Source organism: Penicillium oxalicum, chromosome V (genome assembly GCF_001723175.1).
Source record: "Penicillium oxalicum strain HP7-1 chromosome V, whole genome shotgun sequence".
Taxonomy (NCBI): Eukaryota; Fungi; Ascomycota; class Eurotiomycetes; order Eurotiales; family Aspergillaceae; genus Penicillium; species Penicillium oxalicum.
Genome location: NC_064654.1, coordinates 3,176,379 through 3,197,638, shown reverse-complemented (window position 1 = coordinate 3,197,638; position 21,260 = coordinate 3,176,379). Strand labels below are relative to the sequence as shown.

Here is a 21,260-nt window from a genome sequence, read left to right as displayed (position 1 = left end):
GCCCTTCGTGTCGTCGAGCCGTTTCGCAGTGGTGATGCTTCATGATTGGGCTCTTGATCGGATCCCAACCCCGTCAAACGGGTGCTGCTGGTCCGAAGCAGGGACGGGTCTCTTGAATACGCATACGGCAGATCTTGAGCGGAAGGTCCCTAATTCCATCACCTCAGCGCAGGCAAGCCAGCTCTATATCCCCCAAATTCCTGGTCTTCTGGCATTTACCAACCAGTGTCTAAATACACTCGATACCAAAGGGCATCGCCTCCCTTTCTGCGGGCTTCGGGATGCAGCTGGCCATGTCACCGTTCAACCTCCACTGCAGTGCCCGTGACCCTGCAACCCCGTGACCCGTGGACTCTTTGACTTTCTCTCTCTCTCTCTTTCGCTCCACCGGAAAAGGTCTTCCCGGCGCTAGTCCGAGTTTCGCCTAGTGTGAACTCCCAGAAACAGCGGAACAGCAAAGCAGCGAAATGGCAGTTGAATTACCAGTTGCCCACTCGCCCCTCGCAGGGTTCGAACCTTTTTTTTTTTCCTTCTGGCCGTTTCGATTACCGATTACGGATTTCCTTACCCAGTTGTCGGGTGCACCACCATTGCTAGCAATGCCTGCCACCTGGTAACGTCAGTCGTACCCGTACACCGGATGATACATCATTCACCAGCCTTCTCTACCGTTGGCCCTGGCAGACCCCCAAGGAAAGCAACCGATAATTACATGCTCCACGTTAGAATGCCAATGATGCGACCGTCAGCCTTCCACTCAGCCAGGCCCTGCCTGTGGTCCGCTAATCGCTTTTCGGTCGCGGGTCCTCCCCCCCCCCCTTCTTCTCCCAGTCCAGTCCTCGTCCCAATTTCCCTCGCTGTCCGGTTTATCCTCCGGGCTGACGGCGCGACTATTCTCGTCCGCGCTATACCCCTTTCGCTCCGTGCCTTTGGATTTTCGCTGCCTTAGGCCTTTCGTAGCCTCCTCCTTCTCCTCCTTCGACCGGTGCTCGAATCACCCTCTTTTCCCACTCCTTTTCTTGCTGCGCGTCCCTCCTCTGCCTCCCTCTCTCCCGTAATCTCTATTCCCATCGTGGTCCGTCACGCCATTCGGCCTCTCGCCTCTGTCACTCCGCCGCTCGCCTCCCTTTTCTCCCTCTTCTTTCCCTTTCGCGACAATCGTCGCCCTTCCTTCCCGCCGTCTCAACGAATCCTACGTGAAAACTGCCCAGCCGAACCATCGCCTCCCGCGCACCTCGCACCTCTGCCTACCGGTCGCCTCGCATCGCCTGATAACTTTTCTTCTCCCTCCTCTTCCCATCGGTCGGTTCATCCGCTGCCAGACGTTCGATCCCTCGACACCCGTCCGTTACTGTGTTTCTCGGCTAGCCCTGTCCCAGCAGAGGGCCCTGGACCCCCGCACAGGTGCTGTCCTGACCTTGGCCTTCCTACCATTCATCCGTCGCAGGCTCGTCCGAGGTGGTCGTCTGTCGGAGAGATCGCCCACAGACCGCTGTCGCACGGCTTGGTGCCTGCTCTTTGGGAAACTCAAGAAGCCCTACACTGGTGGGCAGGTAATCTGGTCAACTTCAGGGATTTTCATCTCGTGGAGTGATTGAGGACATGCTCGTCGTACAGTGACGGGTTGGGCCACGCCATCACATTTCTATCATAACCTTCTTTGCTGTGATTCGAGGGGGGTTTCATCTGTCAGACTATGACAGATACCTCCTCCCTCGCCATCACGCACGCCATCACGGATTCATATCCGGGCTCCGTCCCTGCTCCTCTGGGCTCTCCGATCGCGAATGGGGCGATTTCCGACTCGGTTGCGCCCGATGAAGAGGAGCCTTACACGATCAAATGCATCTGTCTTTTTGACGAAGATGATGGCAGCACGGTCTTTTGCGAGGGGTGCGAGACGTGGCAGCATATCATCTGCTACTACCCTGACAAGAGGGTCCCAGATGTGCACAACTGCGTGGATTGTGAACCCCGTGCATTGGACGCCCGTCGCGCCGTCGAGCGCCAACGTCAACGGCGGATCCGGGAGCAGAGCGAGGATGGTGACCGGAAGAAGCGATCCGCCGCCAAGTCACACAAGAAAAAGGCTCGAGAGAGTGACCTCAATGGATTTGGACACCATCGAAGCGAGTCTGCAGCTCGCGAGCAGCCTGTAGCCAAAAAGGCGAAAAATGGCCACCGGTCCTCCGCGTCGATCAGCACCCCTGCCACTGTTCCGTCATTTCCCGTCGAATCCCGGAAGCGTCGTTCGTCTACCTCGATCGCACCAAGTCCCACGAAATTCCCTGTACCTTCGATTCCTCTTTTCTCCAACGAATTCCTTAGTCTATACGATCACGACAATGAACGCGTGGATATGGACAGCAATCTCTTCGTCAACGTGAGTCTGCTGGATAGTACAGCCACTTGGGTGAAACATCCGGAAACCTTGTCACGGGTCACGAATGGAGGTGCCGAGAACACATTCAATCGGTCCGACGCCGCGCTGGACAAATCTCGCTGGCCCGTGCTCAAGACGGACGTCGTCACGGACTCATCCATCGACATCGGCGGGCGACATCCAACGTGGAAAATCGTCCGAACGTTGGACCCAGTACGCAAGGATCACGTTGTGGGTGAGATCACCGGCAAGGTTGGCGTCTTTGATGACTATTGCCTCGATCCCAAGAACCGCTGGCCTGAGCTTCGTCATCCGGAACCCTTTGTCTTCTTCAGCTCTCATCTTCCTCTGTACATCGACAGCCGCCACGAAGGGAGCATTTTGCGATACACCCGCCGATCTTGCCGTCCGAACGTGACCATGAAGATTTTTATTACCAATGATGTCGAATACCACTTCTGCTTCGTGGCCAAAGAAGATATTCCTGCAAATTCGGAGATCACGGTCATGTGGTATCTGGATTCACATTTCTTCGAATCGACAAACGGTCTCGTCAAACAACAGGAAGATTGTGCGACGGAAGCCGCCGCGATTTGCATCAGTAATACGCTTGCCAATTTGGAGGATGCGCTTGCGATCAGCCACATTGTCTTTTGGCTAGCCTAGATCGCAGGCGACACCCAAAGTGGCTTGATGCGACTAAGCAAACAAACGGCAAGCGCAAGAAACCAAAGGCGAAACCCGTCACCTCCCCCCGCGAACCGAATCGCGCTTCCACCAGTCGTGCCGGGAGCGAGACCACAAGCATCCCGAAGACGACGAGGCTGCGCTTGAGAGTCGATCTTCCACTGGTTCAGCACGCGGCCATCCACACAGTCGGGACCTCAGTCCCGCCATGACGGGACCCTCTGAACTTTCGACGCGTGAGAAGCGGAAAATCGCGGACGCCGAGAAACAATTTCAGCAGCTCGAGCAACAGGACACTCGGCCCGCCGTGCACAAGAAAAAGAAACGCGCCAGTGGTCCACGTGCGATTTCCCCCGTCGTCTCCACTAACGCTCAGATGGGGTCCATAGGGCCTCATCGCGGTACAGCCAAGTCATTGCACCTCGATACAGCGCGTTCACATTCACCAACAACTGCTACGTCTCCTGGGCTCGTCGTGGGCGGTCGTCATGGTACACCTCGTAGGACTTCTGGGTCCAACACACCCTTTGCCCAATCACCTCTCAGTCGCATCGCCTACAGTGACACGGGTATTCAGTGTGATCTTGCGGGGTCTGAATACGATGCCGTTCGCGAGGCTTCTTCTCACATGGGACCCGCGTTTGTCCCAAGAGGCCTGAGAATCCTCGAGCGGTTCCGGGATGAACGTGCTCGCGCACAGGAGTTGGCTCGGCAAGAGTTGTCTTCGGCTGGTTCTGATTCTGTTGTCTTTGGTGGAAACTATTCTTCGCCGACGCTGTCACCTCTGACGAAGCATGAGAAAACCGATGCCACCGTATCTGAGTATGGTCCTTCGATGTCTCCTCCTACTCTAGTGAGCCAGAAATCGGACGAACTGCCAGGTACGACCCCACACCTCTCGCCCGATGGTGACCCGATGGATATCTGCAAGCCTGTCATTCCTCCTCCCTGGCCATCAACTGCCGCGCATAATACCCGGGTTTCTCGGCCCCTCTCCAAATTAATTGTTCCCACGCCTCCCCCGACCTCTCGCAACGTTCAAGGTGCCGCCAGCCCGACCTCTACTTCTCATTCAAGCATCTATTCGCCTTCCGCCCTGAATGCTGCGCCGCATCCGGCCGCCCCCTCACAGAGTGCTCCTGCTCCTGCTCCGACTCCTGCAAAGAAGAAGCTCAGCCTTGGAGATTATCTGATCCGAAGGGGAACAATGTCCACTCCCGCCTCTGAGAGGACGCAGAGCCAGGCTTTCACTGGTGCACAGCAGTCCCCTGTGACTTCTCTGCCCGGCGATGCTGTTGATACGAGTGAAGGCCCACCGCTGATTCAGCCAGCATCCGATGCCCCTCTAGAATCTCATGGATCCCCTGATGTTGTCATGAAAGACGCACCAGAGCCAACCCAGCCACCTTTATCTTCCATACCTTCATGAACTTGTCTTTCAATACCCCCTTCTACTTGCTATTTGATAGTAATACTTGTGGCCTGGGTTGGCGGATGCCTCGGTTGATGTGCGATCGAATCCTTCCTCTTTCTTGAAGGGCTCACGTTCTCCACGACTCAAAATTTTTCTTCCTTGCGAACTGATTTTCAGTCCTCCATAAGATGTGATCCTACGGCGTTATGTTGAGTGCAAGCTCTGTGTTTTGTGTGAGAAGTTGTTCGGTTTGGGTTTTGTGGTTTCGGTTGATTCCCTTGTATGGCGTACACGGCGCGAATACCTCACACGGCCAGTTTACGGAGATACCAGGTTTCAATATGGCCAGGCTGGGCTTTGGGATGGATTGTTTTAGTGATACTCCTTGTTCTATACTTATTGCGCTCTTTTTCTTTCCTTTGGCCGACTTTGGTCACCTCAATCAAAATTCCAACAGCGCCTTGTGAGAGTATTGCGGGTCTCGACTGGATTTTGAATCTCGTCTCTCATTTTTGATACCATGGACGGAAGAATATTTTCTAAAGCTCAATCGATTTATGAATACTCAAATATCCTCCTCTCTTTGGCATCATGTGTACTAGATGAAGACCGATGCAATGATAGCTGAGAGATCTGGAATGCCGTGGGAGGTTGGTTCCCTCTTGGAGCAGGTCTCATTGCAGGACAGCAAGTGATCCCCAGTCCCTACACAAAGTGGTCATGTAGTGTATGTCAAAATTAATGTGAGCTCGATAGACCAGGTATTGAAACAGAGTTTTGAGCATCTTGCTCTGTGAGAGATGCCTCTGAAGACCACAGGACTTGATCAAACATTGAAGCGACGGCATACGCACAAGTCACGTGCATCACGAGCTCCAGGGCCGGCCAGTCAATGATATCTGGAACCACCCTGCGCCCACCTTTGACCAAACACCACCCCGCTGCTAACAGCTTCACCTTGATTTACTGCGGGCTGACTGGCTAAAAATGGCCACAATGGATCCATCTTTCCAGGATCCCCTACTCTCGCTCCGACGAGCCATTGCCGTTGCCTCCCTACCCACGCCAACCACCTCTTCCGAGCTATCGGAGCAAGATGCGACAGAGGACCTCGCGCAGGCCACCCACCTTTTCTTTCATCAACCTTCTCCACACACATTTTCTCTGACGGAGCCCACGCGTTTTGTCTCCAATACAACAAATACGGCAGTTGATCTGCGCAGTATCTTTTTCGCGTGGCAGAAGAAAGATGTCGCGATTCCAGAGTACATTGCTTCTGCGCAAGAGCTCACCGAGGCGCTCAAGCAAAAGACATCAACAGGAGATGGAAAGGCGGAAGAGGTTCAAAATTTGGTCTTTGTTGAGCGACTGGACCTGATCACATGGCTGGAGGGCGCCTCTGATGAGAGCGAATACATCAAGCCGCTTGAGGGCGCTGCGGCCGCTGCGGAAGCTGCTGCTGCTGCTGGTCAGGCCCAGGCCGATGCGGCTGCTGGTGTGGCCTCTGGCGCTACCGGGGGAGTACCAATGGCTCCCAGTGGGAGTGTGGCCGTCGCAGGTCAGGCTGGTCGGCCACAAAAGCAGATTGATCCTCGTCTGCAAGAGATCTACAACGGAGAACGCAAGACGGGTGATCGAAACACGCTCCTTCGGGGAATCAAGCCCACGGTACGTTTGAATCTTGTGTTGCCTTATAAGGACCACGTTCTGGATGCCACGGGGTGAAGAGCCAGATGCTAACGATTTCTCTTGCTCTACAGGACTTCTCGCACGTCCGCAAGACTGCCGCCATCTTCTTCGACCGCAGCCGGGACCGTCCCGGTCAGCCTGGTGCTAAGCCCGGCGTCAAGCCTACCGCGATGGTTCCAGCACCATCAGCCGGGTTGCCCTTGCCATCTCGCAAGCCCAGCTCCCGTCCCGACCCGATCATCCTCCTCTCCCCCTCCGCCTCATCTCTCATCCGCATGTCAAACATCAAATCTTTCCTTCAAGACGGCATCTTCGTGCCCCCGGATCATCCTACGCTGAGCATGTCCACCGAGGCCAACTTTATGGAATTGAAGCGTCCACTTCGTCTCAAGAACGATCCGTCCAATCCCTCTGCCGGGGCTGTCGGCTCGGCCGCCGGCAGTCGAGGCCTCAAGCCTACGAAATTCATTCTTGTTGATGGAACGACCAACTTTAAGCCTGAATACTGGTCAAGGCTCGTGGCTGTTTTCACTACCGGACAGACGTGGCAATTCAAATCATACAAATGGTCATCTCCGCCGGAGCTGTTCAAACATGCCACCGGCATCTACGTTGGATGGCGGGGTGAGGATGTCCCATCCACCGTCAAGGGCTGGGGCCGTGGAGTGCAAAGCTTTGCAGTGGAGCGATGGGACGAGAAAGGTGGCATTCATGGCGGAGGTCGCTGGCGTGACCGAGAGGTCGTTGAAGGTATCTGGACCGCTATCGAAGAAGGCATGAAACTGCGTGGCTGGGGAACCAAATAGAGTAAACGACGTAATTCCTCCTTTCGTTGGTTTTTCCCCCGCCAGTAGCTTCATTACCCTGACTTTGTATTTCTATCTCTTTTTGCCATCTCAGTCCACGATACCTTTTGGCGACTTTGTGCATTTTTGTCCATCAGCTGAACATTGTTTACTGGTGTTCCATCCTCTTTGGGTCTTATTTCGAATGGTCGTGAGTTTACACTAGATGCATAGGAACTCGACTCGATTTTGCAAAAAGTAAAGGGTTGGAACCAATCAAGGGTCACACAGCAAGCAGTCATTTGCAACCTCTCATCTAAGCAGAGAGACTTGTATGGCCCAGAAAGATAATGCTCCCTCACCATGGTTGGACTAAATTATCTGTGGACGAAAGGGAAAAGAACACAGGGCTACACAAAAAAAACAAAAGATAAAGGAAACACCGAGCACCGAGGGCGATTTGAACGCCCGACCTTAGGATCTGCAATCCCACGCGCTAACCACTGAGCCACCGGTGCAAGTGCTTGATGAGTAAGCAGCATCTTTGACACTATGGTCAAAATTACCCTTATGAGTGCAGCTCTTCCTGGCAAGGGCCTGACGATGGAATATGGCCCATATTATCGATAGCAGCACGTACACGGGTACGGATGTATTGACGCAACTTCATAATTGACGAAAAATATTGAGTCTTTTTTTTTCCATTGTCTAAAAATGATGACCCCGCTACCCATGTCCCGCAGATAATCATTTGGCGTGTTCGTTTGAAAACCCCATGTCCCATCGAACGATAGGGCGTTGGCTTCGAGCGGAACCCTTTTTCTCTTTCCCTTTTCACAGTGGTTGACGTTGGTCTCTTTTTTTCCTTGAAATTTAAGCTTCATCCTACTTGTCTATACGGATAATTTATGCTAGCTAGTTGAGATGGACCCATTTTCAAAACCATGTATTATACGTGTAGCTCAAGCGCTAGAGTCTCTACCTTATCATTATCTACACTCCTAAAAGTTCACGGACGGCTTTATAGCAGGTCTCATACATTTATTTGATTGACTTGACGAGATATTACCCGATGGGTATATACTTACTATAGGTGGACTGTGAATATAAGACATTCACCCATTTCATACGACAGCCGAGAGAGTGACACCTATTGACGATTCCCGCATGTAGTTAGGGTCAAGGTCCTCCTCCGTTTAGGGAGTCTCGTTACTGACACAACAGACTGAGACAGAGTGTAATTCCAACTATCCTGAAACCCTGCAGACTGTTACAGTCACAGGTGCCCGATATACCCATAGATGTTTCTCCCGCTTTGTTCCAGACTGAGACAGTGTGCCGTTTTTCTGGCCCCTGGACCTTGGGTCTTTGTCTCTGGGGCATGGTTGAGTCTTTTCCATGTAGCATCTACTTGATGATGATGCAATCTCAGGACCAGCTCACAAGATAGTACAAGTGAGGCCCTGGAAGGAGCATGTGGGCGCTACAAAGTTTCCATCTCAGGGAACCTGGCCCATGAGGTTCCAACCTCTACTCCTATGAGGTATAGGTATGCTGTGCCCTAATTGACCTAGCCTGCGACAGCTAAACAAGAAGATAAATGGGATAGCATGGAAGTTGAAAAAAAAGAATCAATGCTCGCAGCCTTACCTACTCGTTGGCTTTCGAAGAATCAACCGATTTTCGGGGAGCAATTTCGAATATTTCACTTGACGACCAGTTTTGGACAAAGCTGAGATTACCTATCTCACAAGTAAATGAGGGCTTAAGTTGGAGAAACACAAAAGTTTTATAATTCCGATGAAAAGTCTGGTTCGTATAGACCGGAACCTGGGCAGGACCAAAAAAAACACAGTCTACAAAAAAGAAGGGTAATTTGAACCATTTTCACGCATGCGAATTTTCGATCAGATAGTTGAATGTATTGGTAGTAGCATGAGTTCCGCATCGGTCATAGCTAGGACTACTAGTCAGTGCCTGGACATCAGGCGAGGTTGTCCCGATTGGATTGGACAGGCTACCTGGTTTCGAGACCTGCACGTTTCCAGATTGGGATTCTCTGCTATTGGTTGCGTGCAGGGCTTCATGTCTGTAATTTATCCCTATGCTCTATACAAATCGCGTCCATGGTTTGGTTGTCGGGTGGATTTTTTGGCCTTGCCAAGGGTCCTACTGAAGTGGTCCTACCAGGCCTGGTTCAATATTAGAAGCGTCATCGTGAAGTAGCTCCTCCCATCAATATGGCCTCTGGCACTAAACAAAATGATGCTTAACTTGAAGGAAAAGACTCCGTATTTTCTCCTTGCTTATGTTGATGGATGGAGTTAAGTAATCCCAGCCCACATCTCGGTCGTCATAGTGGCTGCAGCTTGCTGGGGTTTCTGACTATCATCCTCTCGTCGTCCTTTGCCAACTACAGAACGATCACCATGTGGACCCAACAAGACCATGAGCTCCTTCCAAAGCCCAGTGACACTTTCCTAAAAGACCTACCACCTGCAATCAAACGATACACGTACCAAGGAGAGTCGCAGTGTTTGGACATCATCGAATCCGAATCCGCTGCCTTCGAGACCTCAACCGAAGCAGGCGATCTCCTTCTTTTCGTCGCAGACACAGAAACTATCGAAGCGATTAATCGCGAAGAAGACGCTTATGAGCTCCATAAATACATCTCGGCCTTTGATACAAATGAGCACCTCTTCTTGGTCAGAATGCCTTTACTTCCGCGCAGCATCGCGTCAGGTATGATGGATCAAATACTGCTCGAAGCAGCCAATTCGATGGACATGTCCCGCTCTCTGGTACCAATCTCAATGATGGAAATCCGTGGAGGATCGCGTGGAAAACAAGCGGACTATGCCTGGAAACCACTCAGAAGCCCTCCTGGAATGTCAAAGTTCCCCTCTGTGGTTCTCGAAGTAGCATACTCGGAGAGTGACTACCATCTCAACTCCTCCGTACGCTTCTGGCTGGAATCTCATAACGGAAAAGCAAAGATATGCCTGACTCTCCGTATCAACCGTTCAGTTCCAGAAATCCGAATCGAGAAGTGGGAGATTCAAAATGAGCGCATCCATCGATCCCAAGTCATCCGAATCACGAAGCGAAAAGACCAGACGTACATCAGCGACTTTCCTCTTGTGATCGCCTTTGAAAGTCTGTTCCTCCGTCCGCCATCCAGTCCGAGGGAGAAAGACTTGGAGATTTCGCAGCAGCAGCTGGAAAGGTTGGCAGAGACTGTTTGGATGGATCAGTTTGAGTGATACTCTTGCGTGTTGCGGGACTGAGGGAGTGTGAGATTGGGAGCCGTCGTAATTCCAGGAGATGGTTGACATGCAACTTCTTATGTTCCTTTCTTATAAATTCTCTCTTTCTTTTCTTCTCTTTCAGATTCTGGGACCCAGGGCAAGAGCTTTCAATTGTCGTGGAGGAATCAGTACCGACTTTGATATGGTGGGTAGATTCCGTGTTGAAATCTCACAGCCCATAAATCGCGCCATTCTTCATTGGCAGAACTTGTATAGCATGTGCAGGGAATTTCCAGAGAGGAAGATTTGCAGAAAACCAAGAATTTCCGGATTGACATGGCCCGATATCAATTCGCTATCTTTTTGTTGGTGTGAAAGACTCAAGTGGTGTGTTTAGAAAGATCGTTGAACTTGTGGAGAACAGGCCCGCCACGGGTTATTGATGGCCGAGTCTCCATCGGGCTCGAGTCAATTCTCGGCCAGTCGCGAAATCCCTTTTGGAGTGGCTCTCTTCTTCTCAAGTGACTCTGGAGAGAAAAGACATGCTCGTTTACTGAGAGGGTGGGGGTCGGTGCTTCACTTCAGAGAGAGAGAGAAGATATCTCATAGAAAGGAGGAACTCTTCACCTGCCCGTCGGCCCTCGGTGAAGCTGACAAAGAGATCCAGCTTCATGTTTCAATATTTATGCCTCGTCATAGATGATTCGAGCTCTAGAATGTGATACCTCAAGCATCGTCGTGCAGAAAATTTTCAATCTTAGATGAGTCCTACTGTTTAAGGAACCGAAAGAGAGGTTGATTTCCGAAGAACATCATGGAGGAATTGGAGGATAGAAGATATTGAAGCAGATTGATGCGATGCTAAAACCCGAACTCACACGCTGTGCAAACAGACAATCAAGCAATGCAATGACAACAGCAAAAGACAATATGACGCGAACGAGTAAAGAGAGCTGAGCGGCCTCGATGATCAGTGTATGTGGAGAGAAAAATCGAAGACAACAGAGAGACGTCCTTATATAGCGGTTTCGGGGTTTCAGGGCAAGGTAACATGCATGATGCAATGCAAAACGCCGTTTCTGATGATTGGGCAGCATAGAGTCGACCTTGGGGAAGAGGAGGGGGAGCAGTTTCAAGAAAAGATACGACCACCAAGCAAACAGGGGATTTCCCCTACCCCATAAGCGTTTGACGACTAGCTCATGGCGCTGCACCACAAGATGGGGTTGATCTATGCAAGAATTGCATAGCAATAGCAATGTGACACAAGAACAGGACGAACAACAGATGAGGGGGAAAAGAAGGGAAGTCGGGGGGGGGGGGGGGGGGGAGACACGGTAATAGACAAGCAACAAGCAAAGTAGAGACGTTATGCAAGAGATTACAAAGAGAGCCCAAACGAAGAATAAAAGAGGAAATCCCAGCCTTCTCTATAGGACATAAGGCATAGATTGATCGTAACGTCTTTCGTCTGATGATGTAAAAAGGAAGGGAAAAAAAGGAGATACGTGTCGAGGGGGCAAAATTAGACAGGATTATTCAAGTGAGGGAAGCCGCCCGAGAAATGGAAAATGCATGGTACGATATGCAGACGCAAATGAAGGACACAGATGCAGATGCAAATGCATGCGCAGGCGCACATGCAGGTGCCCGAGAGCTGCATTCCCCGAGTGGAAAACGCAAAAGTAGGCAATGGGGCAACGATGTGAAAAATGGCTTTTTGTAGGTCGGACCGCGAGGAACGAGTGGTCGATGCGCTTGCCCTTGCTCGGAAATAAATCATCATGCGTGACTTGACACCTCAAGGCCTATCGAGACCAAGATCTTCAGCCCAGGACTTGATGTGTTCTTGCCATGCAATCAGCATCTTCAATCGGTGGCAATCACCAAGTGCTCAGGGCCCCCCGGGGCTGTGGTGGGAATCCCGTGTTGCAGTCACACAGGAAGCGGAAACAATGAGACCGCGCTTGGTCGGACACGCATCCGCGAAACTAAGATTTTCGCCTTGTTCAAATCCCCCAAGTCGGAATGATTGCGTGGGTGCCTGCGGGATTCATGGAAAGGATGGGGGCGTTTAAGTCGCGACAAGGAAGAGAAGCCAGAGCCGCTGATCGTAAGTCATGTGAAGATGTCAATGGTCTTTCGCGGGGACTATGATGACCGAGCAGACCGGCTCATGCTCCGTTCAGGAACACCGGGCGTTGGAGAGTAGGATCGAGAACCGCCGAAAATGTCGACATCGTGTTCCTGCAGAACAACCGAATACTTGGGGTCGCGGAGGAATTTGGGGACGGAATCCTTTTCGAGCGGGGTGTCAGTAACCAAGGGAAAAAAAAAAACAGACACAAGTCAATTTCTTTGGACAGGAGATTGGACTCCCTCGAAAGTCGGCAGCGGAACAAAGAACTTACACTCGACATCAGTTTGAAGACGGAGGTCTGAGCGAGCTCAAACAGGTGCACGACCTCCTGCAGACTTTTGAACATAGACTCGTCATCTCCAACCGCCTTGGTCATGCGACTGGCCAGACTGTTGCGGAGAGCATGGTCGATGTTGAGCTCACATGGTGAGCCCGGGGCCAGGAAGGCATTGTACAAGCCTAAATGATGGTAAACGTCAACAATTAGCATTACGATTGACAAGATAAAAAAATAATTCGTTGCAGACGAGAGAGGGAAGCCTCACCATACGCGGCAGCAAGGGTTTCCCGAACGGCGTCGGCCTTGTTGAAAGTGCCCACTTTCTCGGCCTTGTGGTAGTTGGAAGTGAATTCCGAAACGTCGAGGTAGAAGGACAGGTTTTCTTCGCAGAGAGAGTAGCGCAAAAACTCGCGGAAAAGCAAGCGAAGGGCGGGGTCTTGCAGAATGTGGGTCAGACGAGCGTTATTTGAGTCTTTGGGCATGCCGCGGCTGTCGTAAGCAGCAGCCATGTCACGGGGTTTGTCACGAGCGAGCCAGCCACACACGCGTTGTCCGCGCTCGGTGATGCAGTAGATTGCGTACTTGGACGGCTGGAATAGCGCATTGGAGTCGGGGAAGGACTTGTCATCCTGGATCATCGTAATCAGGCCATACTTGAGGAACAGCTCCGCGATCAGACAGGTCTCGCGGCGCTCGATGGTGGTCGAACAATCCATTAACCAGTCGACCGCTCCTTTCCCGGTGAATGTGTTGGCGTAGATCTTGCCATCCTGCAGCTTACGCTCCCGGGCCATCTTCACGCCAATGATACCGTTTGAGTAGTCGCTGAGAGAATCGGAGTCTGACGTGGAGATGCTGCTCTTAATGTTTGGGCCATCCTGTCCGGCGAATCGGCGGAATATCACTTCAATTGTGGCGCGATCGTGGGACAGTTTGTCGGTTTCGGTGTCACGCTCCAGATTGACCAATTGCATAGTGTTGCGCGGCGACTCCAGCACATCCATCACATGGCGAGCAGTGATTCCGTTGCGTTGACAAAACCGTTGCAGGATATTGATACCCTTGGGAGTGAGCTGAAAGAGCGCGCCCTTCAATGGGAAGATGGGCATGGCCTTGCCGTCGACCGCCTCGATGAACCGAGCATCCACAAATCGCTGGCAGACGGAGCGGGCCATCTCTTTGGCCATGGAGAAAGTGGTCGTAGTCGTGGTGGTCACAATGCGCGACGGGTCCTTCGGATCGGGCATGCGGTTGGACTGGGAGAATTTCAGGGATCCCAAGTTGTTGATCGCCTCTTCCGAGGTGAAGGTGTGGTCATATCTGGTGAAGCGGACCCGATGAGAGTCCAACTTTAAGCTGACCATCAACGTGGAGAACAAGTCCATGAAATCCTATTGAAGCAGACGCAAACCCGGCCGTTAGCGATTGAGCTTATTTCTTGACTTGGTTTTTTTTGTTTTTTGAAAATTTGGGAGAAGTTCTGAGATCCCCCCCCCACCGTGCAATCTCATAGATGTAGATTCAAGAAGCTTGCCAGCGCACTTGTCTCTGGAGATTGAGGCAATTTTTCACTCTTTTTTTTTCCACCCACACAGAACCTCCACGACACTCGTAGAATTGAGGAACATACCTTGGTGAATGGGCGCTCATCTTCAGTCATGCGCAACAGCCTTGACGATGTCTGGTGCATCTTGGGAATGGCGGCGGGTGCAGCGCCCGAAGGAACTGGACGAAAGTCGTGCGGGGGAGTCGGGACGCGCTGGAGCGTCAAGCGCCGTCGGTGCAGAGTTGGATCGGGCGAAGTCGAGCGCGAGGTGGGCAATTGCTCGTCCAAGTCCCTTTCAAATGGTGGGGTCAAGGGCGTTGTGCTCAGCTTAGCGAGTTTCGACAGACTGTTGGAGGAATTTGAAGAACGCAAGGTGGCAGCAGTGTTGTATGCGGCAGGCTGCGAGAGGGTCGATATCGTCGATAAGCTGGCTAGGGCGCTGGAGGTCTTTTGGGCCAAAGCAGCAAACGAGCGACGATTTCGGCGCGAGATCGAACCGACGACTGAGCCGGTGAAGGAGGTTGAAGGGTTTACAGGCGAATCGGTCGAAGCCGACAGAGGGGTGGTGGTGCTAGTGGTGGTGGTGGTGTTGGAAAGAGATGCGCGAAAGCGACTTGTAAAAGGAAGAGAGTTGGTAGAGTCAGGAACAAATGTAGGATCAGGGCAAGGAAGAGATTCTTCTCGGTAATGGTTCACAGATGACACTGGCATTGAATAGGTTTCGCAAGCCGGTGGGTGAACCAGAAAGAACCAGACTTCGGGGAGAGCGTGAAAAGTGGGTAAGGCAAACGAGACCTGATACCCACGGTCTTTACGGTCTTGGTCGAAGATACAAGTAACTGGTGACTACTAAAGGAAAGGGAGAGAGGGGGGGGAGGGGGGGGCGGATCGGGATTGTCTGAGGGAATAGCAATCTTGGAAAATCGCGGAATAGCGAAATTGTGGAATAACGGATAGGGTGGAGAGAGCGCGAGGGAAGTGAAATAGAATGTGGTAAACCTAGGCAGGGGGGAAAAAAGATAATTGGGATTAAAGAGAAAAAAAAAAAAGAAAAAAAAAAGCATCTCCACAGGGAAGTGATGTGAGGACAATTATGAAAAGCGTAAATGTGGGACTCGAACGTATGTGAACAGAGATCTACCAAGTTCGGGAATTCAGTTATCTGGTGAATGGATATTGACTGAAGGATATTAATTATAATATCTAGGAAATCAGAAAAAGAAAAAAGAAGAAAAAGAAAATAGACAAAAACAGAGGCCGGGGGGGGAAGAAAATAGAAAAAGAAAAAACGAGGGAATCTGGACAAAGTAGCATGGACCAGAAAAATCAGACAAAAGAACCCATAATTACACCCCAAATGGAATGGAGGCTGGTTACGATGACCCATATCCAGTATAGTAGTAAGTATTGAAATAGTGGAGTACTCCATCCATTAGCCTAGTCGAGATATACAGTACCGGTAATTCTCGGAGTAAGGCTGATCTGATGATACGATGGAAAGCCTCAAGTCAGTGAAGCCACTGTAATTTTTCTTCCTGGAACTGTCTTATCCTTTGTTGAAGGTACATTAATGCCAATGACTTTTTTGGCTCTGATATGCCGATCCCACTGCAGGAGCAAGGGGTAGGGACTTATCTCAGCAGTCGACCGAGGGAAGGCTAGAATACCTACTGTCCAATCTCCAAATTAATTCAGCAACGGAGTCGTGGTAGAGTTGGGACCACGTTACAGTGAGTAGGTACGAAGAATTGGAGATGACAAGCAGGGTAAAGAATTCCGCCACGCCTTCATGTAGTGATAGGTCAGACAGGTCGGCCCAGGGCGCCTTTGTGAAGAATTATTTGCAGATTCAGCCATTTGGGCTGTCACCCTAGACCCCCAACCACGCGTGAGACCAGCCGGAAATGGTTTGGTGCGCTGCACCCCTAACAACGTGGGTTGAGGGAAAGGATCGCCTCATGGTGTGATCGGCGGGTTTCGTGTCTTTGTGTAATTTATCACAGGCAGGGAGTTAGTTCTCGTTACACTAGTTATGATCGATGATTCGACCCTGATCGTACTGTATTTTTGCCGATACAGGGCGGTGATGCACGTGTGATTGTGAACTTTCTCTTCCACCCCCGTCGTTAATCTATGTCATCATGGTACACTAACGAGGAGTCGTTCCTGAGTCCCTTGAATATGTGTGTGCTTAAGCAACTGCAAACCATTGCATAGCCCTTCTCATATTCTCTAATCATTCACGTCACCTGTCCGATCGGAGTCAGTGCAGGACTGCAGATGGTGCGGAAAGGCAAGGGCTTGAATTGCAGGAAAAGCCCCGTCCGACGTGATCTCTGAAACACCGCCGCTCCTGAGGCCCACATTCAACATTCATATACAATATTTCAAGAGACACCCTGATGAGGCTATCAATTAATCAGTAGATGACTAGTACGTGTTTTGAAGTCAGATATTTCCACCATTCTGTTAGGTCACACAAGAGACGATTCGAGACGATCTTGACAGGGTAAAATAGCTACTTCTGATCCCGACAGCCCTAGTTCGACATTGCTAGTCCATGCACTTGTCTATCCCTTCAACATATCAGCATGCCTCCCGGATAGAATCTTCCATCTCCCGACCTGAACTCCCTCCTAGCGATATTGTGGGGTTCGTCGTAGTGTAGCATTACTGAGTACTCTAAATATGTACTTGGCAACTGCTAGCCCAAAGAAACTTTTACTGGGACTGCATAGATTTGGTCAAAGTCAATGAACTCATTACCTCGAAATTCATCTTGTCTCAGGCGAGGTCTTCAGTAATAGACGGCTGACAGTAACGTTCCCGACCCAACAAGAGAGATTGTTGAGGGCAGAGAGATGAGATGATGAACAGAATGTTGCTTTCCTTTTGAGAGTATATATCCCAAGGATGCGCTGGACCAGGGCTCGAGTGGATAAGAATATGTATATAACGTTCTAGAGCTCCTGGCATCCTTGATGTAAGGACGAGCATTTGGTCTGAACAATGTACCACACACGTGACACGTGTATCGTATATGGAATCAACGGCGATTCTCGGAATAACAAGGGTTACCGTATTTTCCATCATATCTGTAAGATAAACTCAGTATACATACAGGGCTGTATTACTTGTGTTTAATGTACAGTGTCAAACGCGGCAGAAAAGTCTACTCCAACGCTGTTATCATCCAGCCTTTTCTCGAAAGTGTGCCTTCAAGCTTCAGCATTGCAAAGTCGTTCATGCTATAGATGGATGTACCGATGCAGAACCTAAGAGTATAGTCAGTATGCATCACATTTTGTATGTTTCACCGTGGGACAACCTTTGGGTAGCTGGGAAGATCCCCTCAGCTGTGAAGATCATGCAACTTCGCATTGAGGCACCACCATGCTTCCAACCCAGTCTAACCTGACCTGGAGACATGACCTATCCTATTCTCTTTCAGCACCCATGTTAATTACAGGCAACTACAGTATGATGTGACAGCAAATTAATGGCAGTGGTATCACCTCACTACGATACCTCTGGAGAGTCTATCAGCCTGCAATGCTCTAGTCATTTGGCTCGACATCCAGGTCCAAGGGTGTGAGGCCGCTTAATGCTGTACAAATAATTTTTTTTCTTTGGGGACAGCCCGACCTTCTCCACCTTGGGGCACTGTACACTTACCGTACACAGGCGTGTTTCTGAAAGATCCACTATCTGTTGGAGATTTGGGGATGCAGAGGTTCAACCGAACTCTCACGCTCCTCCACGTGGAAATTTCTTTTCTTTCTCTTCACCGCCCACTTTCCACCTTGATGACTATTCCCCGAGAGACCCATCACAATGTCCAAGAATAAGCATTAGTCCGAGGATGAATTGATAGACTTGAGGATCAATGAATGTGGCTCAAGTCGCTCCAGTCACACTCAAAGATGATGAGTCCAAACTCTTACAGACCCTGGATTGCATCTGCCCTTGGACTGTTGTTGCTCTTAGACGACAACCTTTTTTTCATCAGAATTCAGTGGGTTTTGAACCTCGTATTTTTGCAGTCTCAGAAGCAGACGGGTGACTTTCCTGGTCTGGTGTCTCTTGACCGCCACCGATCAAACCCTATCGGCTACCATTCAATAAGACCATAGCGGTCCGATCATCATGGATTGAGTTAACTCCGCGAAAGAACCTGAATGGAAAGCCTGAGGCTGAGGGTGGGGTGGGGGTTAGAGCGCAAAAGGAGCACATGACACGTTTCGCGGGCCATTTCGCCAAAATCCTGATCGGGGTGGAGTCTGAACAGCCACCACTCTTTTTGCTTCCATCTGCCATTCTTTTCACTCAGTTCCAGTAGGCACTGAATGGGCTTTTTCTTTTCTTGGATGAATTCAGGCTTTTCCTATTTCGGTCTGCTCTCTCGCTTGTCACAGCCACTAGTGTTTCGGGCTTGAAACAGGCTCCTGCCCTCCAATGGCGGTGGAGGGAGAGGATCCAAACATACCCTTCGACAGTCTTTCCAGGCTTCTTTCCGCGAGTCCATGTGGTCCACGTGTGCCCACGTGGAGACAGAGGACCGTAAGCTAAGCGCTTGCCTCAGCTCCCAAGCCTGTGTGCCATTGGTCTGATGGATACAAAGAAATGTTGCCGTATGAATTGCTCGCGCCACGACGCACTACACTGCTGCTCAGTGCTCAATTCTCCCAGAGGTGTCTTCGTCTCACCGTTTGGTTGCTGTTTCGGGAGAAGAAACAACACGATTACAAATCCCGTGACACCATACAGGTCAGATTCAGAAGCGCGCCATCTCCACCGTATCGGATTTGATCATGCTTGGCAAAGTAAGCCCCGAGAGACCTGAGTCGTGGTCGTGATCCAGCCCAAGGCCTTTTGGCCCGAAGAAGTAACGTACCCGAAACAGCTCACCAGCTCAGTAAGCCGCCCTTTGATGTGATGACATTGGGTGTCCTTGTAGTCGTGAACTGTAGAGTCATCGGGCGGCTGTTTCACAGTCTCAGCGGGATCAAACCATTAGCACTTTGCTCGTCAGCGTCAGCATATGGCATTATCCCTCAACAAGGCTAATGCCAAGAGTCTGGTCCATGGGCACCTACAGAGATTTCAAGACATTACTCAATAAGATGGTCATGCGAGCATACATCGCACGGGGGATAGGGGTTCAGCAAAGGCCCCAGATCTTGACGACCCGTCACCCATTCTAGTCCTGGGTTGGTGGATATGGTTTCTGGTCTGGGCTTCAATCGTTGCCCTGCTCGAGATACCAGGTACATACAGTACACGTCTGATTTTCTCCAGTATCGACTCGCTTGGTGTTTTCATTACTGACCTGCTTGGGCCTGTACTCAGATAGGCACTTTACGATCATGGACCATCTGTATAGAAAGTTGTCACTTGTATGCAATAACAATACAGAGCACTTTTGTACTTCAATTCATCGACTGTTGCCGAACATCACCAGCGGCCGACTTACTGAGCGGCAGATGACTCCGACGTACCCACCGATCGCATCCTACATATCTTGCTTGATGAGCGACGATCGAAGCATCATGGATGCTAGCAGCAACTTCGAAAACAAGTCAAATAGTCATGACGGACGAGTTCAAGAGCTCTGAGCACATGCCTTTACTTGATTTGAATGTCGACGGCTTTCGTGTGTATGTATTTCTTTGCGCCGCCTTTTTCTCTCTGTTGGACTGATCTATTCTGCTATGTATTGCGGAGCGGCACGGCACGCTGGAACAGAGCATGAACGATTCCCCACCGGCCGTCGCCGTTTCGCTAATTAGGCTTGAAAGCACATGGTCGCGATAAAGGACGTAGAATCAAAAACAAATGCATGGTTCCCCCCAATCTTGCATTTACAAGGGCAAATACGAACACGATCGGCACTCCAAATCCTGAGTACCGCGCGAGGGCGGGATCGGATACAATGACAGATTGTTACATGCACAGCGTGAAGGACTCAAACACAGTCAATGGAGTTGTGTAATTGTACACTAGACGGGGCGTCGGCGACTTGGAGGCTAACAAATAAAGATACACAAGGAACTCGATCACAGGACCTAAAAGGGAACCGATCGTAAGGAGCCTATTCTCGAATCGAACGTCTTTGTTGCTAATTCAGTGAAGCGCGATCGGGAAACGCTAAAGATGAAGTGCGTCACCGGTATGGACGATGCTCCGATGGTCAATCTCCTCTATGGTTACCCCTTGAGCGACCGGGTGCGCTCCCATTTTAGACTCAACTGCGACTAGCAAGCCTATGGCACATGTCTCGGCTTCGGCGAGTACTTGGCATTTTCTTGTGCTAAATTTACATGGGAGGCGTGCTTTGTTCCTGATCACCGCATGCAGTGTAGACGTGCATCGAACAGTAGCCGTCTAATTCCGAGGTGAATCAATTTGGATGATCTTCCCCTTCTGTCAATCCGACCGGACACTAAGCATGGATTAGGTGTAGGGCTAAAGACTAGAAAGCTTGTGCTAATTGTAACCTGCCTTTGGAAAAGTTGTCTTTTACAATCCAGTCGTTCTTCGGGAGAGTAGGATGAAGTTCATGGGGCATGGCTGTGGATTAAGATATACTGAATGCACCGTCTGCGCATGCACCGAGCAATTCAAAATAAAGTCAAATATACTACGTCCATTGGAATTGAATGCTCCATACTGCTTCTCTTCTATGAATCATGGTGTGAATTGAGATGCGGTTTAGGTTACCCCTGGGTTCGGGTCCCCGATTCCTGATGTTGATCAGATATACAAGAGATCATTGTCATCATTTGGCATATTTCCTCACGTCAAGAGATGACTCGAGACCCTTGATCGTCCAATCTAGAAAGTTTCCAAATGCCCGGAATGGGACAATCTCAAACCCTGGAGAATTGGTTCATGTTTCACTTTCAGTTCATGAAAGTCCGTAGTTGGACCGGTGATTTGTTCAAGCGATACGAGGCGTTGGGGCACAAGTGTTTGCAATTGAAAGCATGGCAGTTCTGGTGCATTGTACTGTGTTTCAAAGCCAAGTGACCCGAGTTTCATACCTTGTTCATCGGTTTTCAAATCCCTGGTAACTCTGCAGGTCG

The 21,260-nt window shown here is 50.5% G+C and overlaps 5 protein-coding genes and 1 non-coding gene across 6 annotated transcripts; 4 read left to right on the top strand and 2 right to left on the bottom strand.

Moving 5' to 3' along the window:
* Window positions 1–1,696: 1,696 nt before the first annotated feature.
* Window positions 1,697–4,499, top strand: POX_e07123 (uncharacterized protein; the record flags this gene model as incomplete). The annotated part of the gene is made up of 2 exons (XM_050115932.1): window positions 1,697–2,984; window positions 3,088–4,499. 2 exons carry the CDS (start codon window positions 1,697–1,699, stop codon window positions 4,497–4,499), a joined length of 2,700 nt encoding a protein of 899 aa, XP_049968392.1.
* Window positions 4,500–5,471: 972 nt separating this feature from the next.
* Window positions 5,472–6,979, top strand: POX_e07122 (uncharacterized protein; the record flags this gene model as incomplete). The annotated part of the gene is made up of 2 exons (XM_050115931.1): window positions 5,472–6,152; window positions 6,245–6,979. The coding sequence occupies 2 exons, from the start codon at window positions 5,472–5,474 to the stop codon at window positions 6,977–6,979; spliced, it is 1,416 nt and encodes a 471-aa protein (XP_049968391.1).
* A 424-nt stretch (window positions 6,980–7,403) lies between these two features.
* POX_tR123 lies at window positions 7,404–7,476 on the bottom strand. Its single transcript has one exon. It is a non-coding gene; the product is annotated as a tRNA-Cys (tRNA).
* A 1,911-nt stretch (window positions 7,477–9,387) lies between these two features.
* On the top strand, window positions 9,388–10,224 carry POX_e07121 (uncharacterized protein; the record flags this gene model as incomplete). The annotated part of the gene is made up of 1 exon (XM_050115930.1): window positions 9,388–10,224. One exon carries the CDS (start codon window positions 9,388–9,390, stop codon window positions 10,222–10,224), a length of 837 nt encoding a protein of 278 aa, XP_049968390.1.
* Window positions 10,225–10,651: 427 nt separating this feature from the next.
* POX_e07120 (uncharacterized protein) lies at window positions 10,652–11,393 on the top strand (the record flags this gene model as incomplete). Its single annotated transcript, XM_050115929.1, has 2 exons — window positions 10,652–10,770; window positions 11,159–11,393. 2 exons carry the CDS (start codon window positions 10,652–10,654, stop codon window positions 11,391–11,393), a joined length of 354 nt encoding a protein of 117 aa, XP_049968389.1.
* A 967-nt stretch (window positions 11,394–12,360) lies between these two features.
* Window positions 12,361–14,886, bottom strand: POX_e07119 (Developmental regulator flbA; the record flags this gene model as incomplete). Its single annotated transcript, XM_050115928.1, has 4 exons — window positions 12,361–12,507; window positions 12,621–12,808; window positions 12,895–14,020; window positions 14,260–14,886. 4 exons carry the CDS (start codon window positions 14,884–14,886, stop codon window positions 12,361–12,363), a joined length of 2,088 nt encoding a protein of 695 aa, XP_049968388.1.
* Between the last annotated feature and the right edge of the window lie 6,374 nt (window positions 14,887–21,260).